General features: G+C 37.9%; 1 protein-coding gene across 3 annotated transcripts in view; it reads right to left on the bottom strand.

Moving 5' to 3' along the window:
* Positions 1-3,660: 3,660 nt before the first annotated feature.
* gls2b (glutaminase 2b (liver, mitochondrial)) overlaps positions 3,661-11,723 on the bottom strand; it is a 13,746-nt gene continuing 5,683 nt past the window's right edge. For all 3 annotated transcript variants that reach the window (XM_034869611.1, XM_034869612.1, XM_034869613.1), the window contains 12 exons: positions 10,853-10,911; positions 10,171-10,203; positions 10,000-10,058; positions 9,779-9,845; positions 9,164-9,214; positions 8,871-9,047; positions 8,613-8,744; positions 8,185-8,277; positions 8,038-8,099; positions 7,578-7,654; positions 5,271-5,334; positions 3,661-4,388 (listed from right to left, as the gene is read on the bottom strand). In XM_034869611.1, the coding sequence (XP_034725502.1) occupies positions 4,232-4,388; positions 5,271-5,334; positions 7,578-7,654; positions 8,038-8,099; positions 8,185-8,277; positions 8,613-8,744; positions 8,871-9,047; positions 9,164-9,214; positions 9,779-9,845; positions 10,000-10,058; positions 10,171-10,203; positions 10,853-10,911 (1,031 nt within the window). In that variant the 3' untranslated portion in view covers positions 3,661-4,231. The remainder of the gene's footprint in view (positions 4,389-5,270; positions 5,335-7,577; positions 7,655-8,037; positions 8,100-8,184; positions 8,278-8,612; positions 8,745-8,870; positions 9,048-9,163; positions 9,215-9,778; positions 9,846-9,999; positions 10,059-10,170; positions 10,204-10,852; positions 10,912-11,723) is intronic.

The following is an 11,723-nucleotide window of genomic DNA, read 5'->3' as shown; positions in this document are numbered from 1 at the left end:
TTTCACTTGCTTCAGTTTTTTTGTGGAGACAACCTCAGTTATACTAGTGTGAATTAAACTCAATGAAATTATTAAAAAGGTGACATCTCTAGGTGACAACAATATTTCAGACATGCTTACTGCATAGAAATATACACCGAAAAATATTTCCTTAGTTTCATGTGAGCTGAAAACTTAACATTTACATGTTTAACTCTCATGGAGTCTACATTATATACAGCACAATTTCTCATGTTGTGCTTCAGTATGTGGTTGTTCCTGTTGAAGGGTTACGGGATGCTGGAGTCCATCCCTCTATAGAATCCCTGCATGAAACACAAACGCAAATTCAGGATATTATGCCACCTCTCAGACAGATGTCTTACTCATAACAAAAAAAAGATAAATTTTTAAAATGTGTGGAACAGTTTGTCAAATCAAACCCTAGAAAATTGCCTTGGCTGCCTGAAAAACAATTTTAAGTCAATCTGAAGTCATAAAATATATCAACCAGCACTTGTCACAGGGAGGAACTAGCTGTCAGAAAAGATGAACTGGCTATCAGATGAAAAGCAAACATTAAATCACAATATTTTTTAGTGTTCTCAAACACGAGACATAAACATGCACGTAAAGGAACAGAATCAAATACCTCATGCACTGAAAAAGAACATAACATTTTCATTCAATTTATTAGATTATTTGCCGAGTCTGAGATAAACTCTATTTTTAGTCAAAAATAATGATCTATCTCTTCCCCAAGGGCATCAAATTCCCCCTGGATGGATCACCCACAACCACACATGAAATATGTTGATTGAATGAATGATTTATAGGAATATAGGTGTGAAAGCCTGGGTTAGGACAGACTACCCTATTGTCTGTGAGCAAATGTGTCTCTGCAGCAGTGTGGCCATATGTTAGTGATGATGGCCTTACATCGTACAGTAAAGGACTGTCATATTGTTCTACTGTAACACAGACATCTGGTGTATATTTAAGTGGAACACCATCTGCATGTCTAACGAATGAGAGGAACATTCAAACTTGTTTTACGCCTGGAGGGAAACGTGAACCTCTCAAGTGTCCAAATAAAATTATGATATTACTGGATTATCATTATTGACATGGAAGAAACAGTTTTAGTTGGTTCTAGTTAAAGGTATTTTTAATTACTCTATGTGCTGTCTGGTTCTGAAGTATAGAGTAAAAGTATAGCATGAAATAATCAAGTAAAGTATGGTACTTTAAAATTGTGCTTAATGTAAATGATCTGGCTTCCCACAACTGTCTGCAGTAGGAATAAAGAGAGAAGTGAGGGACTATTTAGAGTTGGTCTGTGATAACACTGACATCACGCTATACTTTGGATACAAAAATGAAGATTCTTTATTCATGTGCTAAAAAATGTACTTTTTGAGTTAATGAAATGTTATCAAAACAACACAATGCCTCTTTAAAAAATGTAAGGGTCTCAGCCCATCACTTGAGATATCCAGTGAAGACTGTGAAAGTAATTACTGATTTTTGCGTGTGATTAATGACTGGCAACATTTTATTACTACATTTCCAGCTGACAGAACTAAATCAAAAGGTCAATGTATCTGTAATATCTTTGTGATTAGGTTATGTTCCCTAGTTCAATCAGTGACAACTAATTACAACCCATCCATTGTCTTTTTCTGCTTGATTAATCATATTCTTGGGATAAAAAATGTTCACCTCTCAATTTAAAACACCGTCAGGGGTAAGCTATTCTTACACTGTTACGTGAGGTCTTGGCATTTCCTGTTTGACTCATGGGTCTCCCCAGGTTTCTGAATCCAACCTTAACTCCTAGTACAGCTGGGCTCCCTGCCACTGACCACATCACTGTTTACACCTCCACTTAACCAAAGAAATCATCACTACTCACAGGGTGGGAAACAAACAGGAACTAGCAGACAAAACCCCAATAATACTTGGGCTGTGTGTTGGGAAATTTGCAAGAGGATTACCTGCTGCTTTGAAAGGTAATTAAAAGGTAATTGCGGGTTTTCGATACTGTCTGAAACACAGTGTGTTTGTAAAATATTCATGATAATCATAAATTCATCATAATAATAAATTAATCAATAATTCATACAAGATAATCAAACAATTTCGTTACCGGCACAAAACATTATTACAAGACAAAGACTATGAATGTCAATAAAGTTGTTGCAATTCATCCTGTGGATCATGAATATCTGTGAAAAATATCAAGGCAATCCATCCAAACTACCTTTCTCTCCATTGTTAACAATGACTGAATGCCAGTACAAATGACATACCAAAACACAATTAAAACAATAACAAGTTTCATTTAATTCATACCTACTCTCAGACTTCGTTCTTTTTTCTTTCCCTAAAAAGCTTGTGGGGTTCAATCTCATTTAATCCATCTCATTAAGGTCATCTTTCTTTGTTCTGGTTTCATTAAACATCCTAAATGCCAACCAGATTACCGGTCTGCCATGGTGATAAAGAGGCCCTGTGTTTTTTCTCCAGAAAGAATACTGGGTCCAAGACAGTGATATTGTGAAATAACATAATTAATAATAAATATATCATCGTGAATTTTTCCCTTCAAACTTTGAAAATGCTGGATGTTCAAATCTAGCACTATTCTGCTAAGAATCCAGTTAATTACAGGCCTTTCTCATGCGGCAGCAGCATTGATCCAACTGACTAAAACAATGACATGAGGAATAAACACAATGTGTGAAGGTGAGAGCTGTTTATTCTTATTAGCTAGCGGCGTCTTGCCTGCCCAGCTGATGCAGTACTCTGTGCCTGTCGCTGCCGTGGAGGAAGGTGTTGGATCTATCAGGACCTCCACGGTTTGTACAGGTGGCAGCAGTCTCTCCGAATGTCAGGTCAGTCTTATATAAGCTCTTTTCTGCCCTGCAACGTTCTTTCTCCTGCGAGGATCCAAGCCACTCTGTTCAGTACACCACTGATGCTGTGGGTTTTACAGAGATTTCTTCTGATGAGGGCACAGTGCCATCTGATGGAGAAAACTGAAGCATGTTCACCTTGGCTGCAACCTGATTCATGAACCAGGTCAGTAAACAATCTTTCAACACTGATTAAGTCCATCTCCATCTTCAACCGCTTATCTGGGGTCGGGCCAGCAAGGGACCCTAAACTTCCCTTTGCCGAGCCACATTAACAAGCTCCAACTAACTAACTAACTAAACATCTATATATAAAACCGAGTCTGTTAAAATGAGGCGTCTATATGACTCAGCGTACATTGGGTTAATCTCGAATGTCCAGCTGTTTCCTAGAAAATATAATAGTTATGCAAAATAGACTTTTATAATAATAGCATTTACCACTTCCTGATAACTCTGCAGCTCTCTAGCTGCTTCTCCATCATATGTTCCTACAAAAAGTTGATTTACTAGATGTTGTTTAATATTCAACAACAAATTAGTGACTGCATGAAGCATTGACTACCCTTATATACATATAAATTATAATTAAATCAAAACAAAATGAAACTACAGGTTGCAGATAAATAAATGTGTTTAATGGATGTCTTCAATGTCAAAATATTTCACATAAATGACTCTGTGGAATTGCATGTACTGCATAATAATGTATTATTAGAATTTCAGTGCACTTATTTACAACTGAAGAACATAATATATACAATATTTTCAACCATAGGTTCATTGGGCACAATCCCTTCTATTGTTTCCCTTTTATAATACGCCAAATTTGAGATTTTATATCCAAACATAGTTTTACATATTTAAATGTTACAAGGTAAAACAGAATAAATCAGTAAAAATATAACAGTAAATATGTACTGTTATGTAAAGCATTGCAAGTACAAATATCCATCTTTTGCTTTTTTTGCTTCAACATCACTGAGACCCTCTGCTACATATAATCCTGCATGAATCTTACCTTAACATGAACACTGAGTCCGGGCGGATGATGTATTCAGACAGTACTGATTTGAAATTAGAGTCTGTTTGCAGCATGTTGTTTTCTATTGGCTTGTTGTGTTTTTGTTTTTTCTCTGCCTATTGTTTGTTTTATATGTTCCTACCATTTTCCAATACAGTCATAAATATTTTCCTTTACTGCGGTTTGCATAGTCAATTCAAATTCCTATAGTGATTCATTCTCGTCTTAGTTTGGAACTCATTTTATGAGCTTCAGATTGCACAAATGCTCGGACATGGTACCGTGTGGGGACTCCCCCACTTCAAATCCATCACACCATGCTCTCGATGGTGTCTAGCGTCGGGGAACGCTCCGCCTCCGTGTGCCGCGTTTCCTGCTGCCTGCAGACCTGCTGGTATTCTTTCAGCACGTTCACCACCTCGTCATGTCCAAACTGCAGGGCGTCATCGACTGGTAAGTTCCCCCACCTACACAGCAATAAGTAATACAAAAATTCAAATAACTTTCTTCTCTCCTGTTTAACTGACAGTTACACCGCTACTCTAAGCGTTTTTCTGGCAGTCGTTGAGACCGCTGACTACGTTAATGTTTTGCACTTGTATTTTTCCTTGAACATTAGACAGAGTGAAAAAGCTTATTTTACTATTGTTTCACAGTGATTACGTTCTAAGGCACAAATAAATTATCATCAACCAGTCAACAGATGATTTTTGTGAAGACAGATGTTTTTTTTCTCCTCTGCATTTCAGGTATTGCAGCAATAAACAAGGAAGTAGGCTACTCTGATTTATTCAAACTTTGAGGTTAATCTGTTATTAAAGACAAAATCCACGATTACGGCATACGGATCTACATCTGTGTCAACTTGCACTTTTTCTTTTTCACAATAGCCACATTTATGGGAAATACAACAGGTTGAAATCTTCTAGAATTATCCTTTAATATACTTTATCTAAGGTTTATTTATCAGGGACAATACACACTAATAATACATAAAAGTAATATGTGCCAGAATTAGCTTGTAGGCTATTTTACATCTGCTATCCCTGGACTGGTGGTGAGTAGTCACCCTAAAATGAGATAAATACCTACACTATGTGGTTTTGGTTGTGTTTGTATGTCTTGCTGTGAGACATAATGGTACGTTTTCACGTCAAATTAAAAACCTTATTCAACCTCATTTAAATCATTTTTAAACCCTGTAGTAGTCCCACTGCGATTAACTAATCTGGAGGACAGATTGGAAAGAACAAGCATCTAAAAATGTGGTTATGATTAGTAAAGAAATCCAAAGGTAGAAATCCAAAGGTAAAGGATAAAAAGACAGAAGTTACAGATGCTGTTCTCACCTGTCTTCAACAAATGGATCAACTTTGCAGGTGTCAGTAAGGAACTTCACCACATCTATGTGACCTGAGAAAAGACAACAGTGTATAGCTTCCCATCTGGGAGAAATAGACAGAGACAATCTTTTTTCTGACAACTCAGAAAACGTTTTTACTTTGGTGTCAAAAACCTATGCAAGAGCAACATGCCCCAAGCTAGCAAGATATTCACAATTTACAAGTTTGTCTAATAGCATGACAAACTGTGGGTGGAGAAAACAAAGCTGCTAAAAATAAAAACTATGCGGGGGGAAAATAAGATGTATGACTATTCCCTCCAGTCGAAATCCAACTCAGCATCAGATTAAGGAGTGCAAAGCTCTGCCTTTTTCATTTGGAAGAAAACTATACTTATTACTTCCATTTTTATCTTGTAAACAAATGACTAGATTACAAGACTCTTTTTGAAAAATGTTACTGTTGAACACAGTGCAGCGGGGCATGTGCTGTGACTAAACTTAGAGCACAACAGAAGATGAATAATCAACCAGATGGTGCTCTGTAAGGGTCTGTGAGCTGATTCATTAGGGGTATTGTACAACGGGAGCCAAAGGTACTGTGCCTCTATAGTTAATCAAATGAAGTGAAAACTAATGTAGCACTTATTACAGCTGTGAGCATACAATGCAAGTAAAATACAATTATTCCCAACTGTGTTTAACGGAAGTTTTGGGGTTAGTGATAAAGGTGCTCTTGGGTTGCTGTGTCAACCAATCCTCATTTAAAGTAATGTAATGTAAAAGTAATTTAAAGCTAAAATTGTTAACTTCCTACATGCCGTCGTTGCAGAACCACAGCGAGCATGTTGGGGTAGGTATTGACAGACTTGTTTTAGTATTGTCTCACCTGCTACGCCTGGTTCTATCCACCAGGACAGGATGGGACAGACGTGACCTGACAAGCCGACCAACGTTTACCAGCAGAGTTTACAGTGTCTCCAACCAAAGGAAATAGGCCAGGTTTAGTGTTTTACTCTATATCCACAAGGTTCCACTTCCGGGATTGCACTTGTTCTGCAGGATATTCAGCCGGATGTCACTCTTTTCAGATGTCGGTTACCTTCTGCTTTCTTTGTGTTGTAATTTTGAACTCCAGTTGATTTATGAGGACTAGGGTTAGCTAGCTAGACTTTCTGTCCAATCTGAGTTTACTGTGGCACGACTAAAACAACTTTTAAATGTACACGTTCCACAAAAACAACTTCCTTCCCAAGGCTATATTACAGCGACACCGTGGCTCCGATCGGCGCTTAGCACCGCCCAAGATGATTGTGATTGGTTTAAAGAAATGCCAATAAACCAGAACACGTTTTTCCTCATCCTGGATTGTTGTGTGGACTAGCCAGACCCTACTCCACAGCTCTGTGGAGAAAGGTCTGGCAAAGTGAGTGTTTTATCAGCTCAACTTTATAACACAAATCACTCTTGTCATTTCTCAGTTTTTACATCTTTGAGATAAACTGTCTGTGCTTCTGATCTGTGATTTTAAAGTGACGTCACTTAAATATGATGTTGCCATGGTTTGTATATTCCAGCTGTGTGCCCCCCCCCCCCCTCTTTTATATGTCACAGGTGCCAAAAAAAGCCAAAAACCTTTGCATCATCACTGATAGCTCCTTTGAAAAGCCTCAACTCTCCTCAAGATGAATTTTAGGAATCGAGACATCCTTTAAGCTGACATGCTGAGATTGATTTTTGGGGACACAGGCAGGAGAACGAAGCAGAGAGGAGACAAGGAGGCACAAAATAGAGAAATGAGAAGATTCCATAGTACACACTAAGAAAAGGCCCTGAACACCCACACAGGTGTTTTTACTCCAGAAAATTAAATATCTGCTCAGGTTGAAGTTGGGTGGAACTTTGCTAAAACTGTAATTTAGAAATTGATGAACCAATAAGAATGATAAAGATCTAACTTATACCACCTTAACAAGTGAAACAAAGTTAAAAGGAGGGTCAGAAAGATGCACACAGCCCATATAATGCGTTCCATAGCGTGGAACTTGGAAGCCGCAGATGGGAACGACGTACCTCCTGACTTGCCCATGTTCCATTCACAAGGTTTTAGCACTAGTCATGTTAGCTATTGTTAGCAAAACCAGTTAATAACAATGCAACCAGCTTAGCAAGTCCACAGGAAAAGGTTGGGAAGGACTGTGTGTACGACTGATTTAGTGAGACACAAAAAAGACAGAAGTGCAAATAAATGTATTAAACATCACTAAATCAGTAAACATCAGGACCGCAGATGAACTGATCATTTGGAGCTCACCCTCTGCTGCAGCGATATGAAGAGCTGTTCGAGAATCATAGTCTTTCAGGTCCATGTCCATGGATGAGAGAGCAAACCTAAAGGAATAAAAGTACAATTCACCAAAACTATTTTTTGATAAATAAAATTGAAAGACAATGTCCTTTTTTCACATAGTAATAGAAAAATAAAACTAAAAATATATATTTTAGCATTGTACTTGAATTTAATCTAATCAACATGCATGTACCAGTGTGATTATTAGACAAACCAGACATAAATAAATACAGAATTGACCATTTCCACCTGGAAAATCTATGCCAAGCAGCATTGAAGCAATTTACTACGCTTCACTAAGACACATTCATTTCATTTGCACCCATCTGTATGTTATTTAGTACCCACGCCTGGTGTTAACACTATCAAGGCCATGTGTTAAACAGGACAAACAATAAATCAGGTTTGCTGGTGATGTACGTACCTTCTCAGGGCAGACACATCTCCACTGTAGGCGGCAAACATCAAATTAAAAACAGACTTGTTCTGCGAATACAGGGAAATAACATGAACTTAGAGGCTGAAAACACATTAACCACACCAGCAAGAACCAGTTAACAAAGCAACAAACCCTGTCATCCCCAACCAGTCTGCGAGGGTCCTGCTTCTGGACAAAGTGCCGCAAGTTGTCATAGTTGTGGAAATTGAAGAGTGAAACAAGCTCCTGAGGGTGATGACATACGGTCTAATTGTTAAGAGGAGGAAAACACTAGAGGACTTACATATTATTTATGCATGTATGATGCTAGTCATGCTTTAAGACAAATCTACATGTATAGCAAATAGTTTGCAATTACATGTAATGCAAAAAACAATAAAATGATAGGACAATGAAAGATCTGGATCACAGGAGATTTTATGCCATTTCCTTAGGCTTCCTCTTGGATGTGTGATTACAATCTGGCACCTAGTCGCCACATTTTTTAACTCAAAATTAAAGCCTCCTTTACCATGGACAGTCTAAATACAAAATGAAAAACTGTAATATCTTGGTCTAACCTGACAGAAGTGTATTCCCCGGACGCTGTTTCCAACTCTGTCCAGAGGAGGAGACCAACACATAACTCCCATGACGTTGGGGATCACCAGCAGAATGGCACCGGACACCCCGGATTTGGCTGGCAAGCCCACCTGGAAGATGAGAGATGTGGAATTTGTTTCAGCTCATTAAATGACCAAACATTTCCTTCACATCTTTAATTTCTGTTGTGTCAGACGGGAGGTGTAATGGTACAATCACTTTCTACTGCTGCTCACGTGAAAAGCCATCTGGCCAGAGAAGTCGTACATGCCACATGAGTGCATGAGACTCAAAGTGTTTCGCACTGCCTCGGCACTCAGGACAAGCTCGCCTGTGATTGGACAGATCCCTCCGTTGGCCAGAGTGGCAGCTATGATACTTCCTGATTCGCAGGTCACCTCGATGGAGCAAAGCTATGACCAAAAGAGGATTAGTTCACTCAGTCTATTTTAATTCACAGTTAAATCCATATCAGGCTACACAAGAGTATCAATATAACGTATTTAGAACATAAAAAAGAACATTTTACCTGGAAGTAGAAGTCTAGCGCATCGATCATATCAGCTCCCGGAGGAAAACACTGGTGAAGGAAATATGATCATTGTGACTATTTTGATTAACTGAAGTATACTCTTCTAGTCCGGCCCCTCAAATAGTGTCAAAGGGTAATGAATATACCTCTAACTTGATAAATTGGCAATGCACAGAGGGGTGTGGGAGATGTACAGAGACGCCATGGAGAAGGAATTCCAGTTGGCCTCAAAGATCGTTGGTATAGCAAATTGATGACGTTGAGTGTCAAATGAAAAAAATAAGTTTTATTCTGTGACAAAAGACTATTGCAGTAATGTGAGGATGGAACCATCCTAGAACTTCTAAACAAATCCTGAAAAAATGAAATTAAGAAAATGTGATCTTACCGGTTTTTACCTATTTTTTCAGATATTAAATTGCTAAAATTATTTTTTTATTTAATTCAAATACAGTAATAATATGTATCTTTGAAGAAGCCTGTCATAAAAAAACATGACAAGCAGATTTAAAACACAGAGTTGTGGACGGACATGAAGCTTCATCTTGAAGTGATGCAACAGCAAATAAAAAGCATTTCAAACCCCACATATTTCAGCATTCTGTAACTGACCTTCTTCTCTTTCATGTAGTATCCGATGGCAAAATTTCTGTCGCCTGTTTCTTTTTCTGACTGGAACCTGAGACAGAAAGACGGAAGAGGTCAATACTGAAACATCAATAATGCAATAGAGCAGTGGACAGGCAAGTTGCCCAACACTCTCTTTAAACAAGGTGTGCTAAAGGATGATTATTAACTTCAAATACCTCAAATTTAATCAATAATACACTCACATGGCATTGCTAAATCCCACATACTCTTGGCCTGCCATCTTTTTCACATACTCCATAACCTAGGTGAACCAAGACAACACTTTATGTGTACTGCAGTATCTCTGACTACTGACAAAATCAACCCTTAGTATCATGTTCATGGTGTTCAAAGAGAAGAGGCATTCTACTTACATAGTCAAACTTCTCTGCCTTATTTGAACGAGGCTGAAAACCAAACAAGAGTCACTGATTGCATAATTTAGTACCCTATTATCTGCTGTTACAGTACAAGAGGAAAGATAGACAGTGATCGTAAACCACAGAGCTAAGGTAGAGGTCAGGGAGAATGTCACAAAACAGTACAACAGACAACTTGAACTACATGGTGTAGGAAAAATCAAAGAAATGAGTTTCCCACAGGGAAGATTCACTCTGCATTTACGTTATCAGATCTAATATCTACAAGGTCAATGCTCTTTGAGTGCCCTTCTAGTTTAAAAGAAGTCACTGATTTACTATAAAACAAAACAGGAAGGATGTTTTTCTAGTATTAGGTTGACAATTTGGCAGTGTTTTGGTTAAAAAAACACTTCAAAAATGAATGTACGCCAAAGACATTTTAACATGTTAAAATTATGTCCTTTTAAAATCTGTGATTTTTGCTTTTCATGTGTGGAGTGCAGCAAACTTTAATGCTATTCCACCAACATTCTGTACATTTTAAAAATGGAAACACAGCCAAAATCTAACCTGTGTCAACAACATATCTGTGTCCCTGACGTTTTACCAGATAGAATAGAGAGTCTTTCTCTTTCTCTCTTGTATGTGCTGACTCAACTATCACACAGCAGGCCTTACATGTCAATATGTTTACCTTGATAAGAGAGCTGATCACTATGGCTCCAGCATTCACCATGGGGTTATGGGGCTTATCTGGGAGAAAGGAAAATGAGACACATGATGATGTTAATGAGGTGTTATAGCCTAAAAGAGAAAAGAAAATTGTGTCGTAATGAAGTTCAATATTAAGTCAAAGAGGTGCTCCACATGTATTTCAGCTATTGTCTTGCTTGGGAAAGACAGAAACACAAAAATGTAGTAAAATAGAAGTATAATAATAGTAACCACTACTGATAAGAATTTGATATGTCCTGCAACCAACATTTGATGCCTTGCTCAAGGACGCCTTGGCAAAAGAGTCATGCAATCTGTCATTGTGTTACATATGGATGAAATTATAGTGAAAATAAATGATTCCCCTTTTTGTTAGGGACATCCTGGAACCCCTTCAAGGAGCCCTGGTGGTCCGCAGACCCCACTTTGAGAACAACTGCTTTACAGCAGGAAAAAGTGTCCACCATAACCCCACAGGGACTATAAATAATATAATGAACATTGGATATTGTCAAAATCACGATTACCAATTTAATATTCATCACTGTCAAAAGACTCAAGACATCGGCATCATCACGTAATATCGTCACCACTAATATGATATTCTATATCTCATATTAAAAAAGTTTTACTGTATCATAATCATCATAATCATCCTCATCATCACTAATGTAATGGACTTGTCAACAACAGCAGCAGTTAGCTCCTCCTGTCATCAGCATTCAAGGCTTGAATGGACACAGGAATGAAGGATTTCTTGTACCCTCTGTTGATCTTTTGTTATGATTAATCAATTGTTTGTTTAGTCTATAATTAAAATTAGGAACAACAAAATAAGATGAGATGCTATA

This window comes from Etheostoma cragini, chromosome 4 (assembly GCF_013103735.1).
Source record: "Etheostoma cragini isolate CJK2018 chromosome 4, CSU_Ecrag_1.0, whole genome shotgun sequence".
NCBI lineage: Eukaryota > Metazoa > Chordata > Actinopteri > Perciformes > Percidae > Etheostoma > Etheostoma cragini.
The sequence above is the reverse complement of the archived record's forward strand: the minus strand, read 5'-3'. Positions and strand labels throughout refer to the sequence as shown.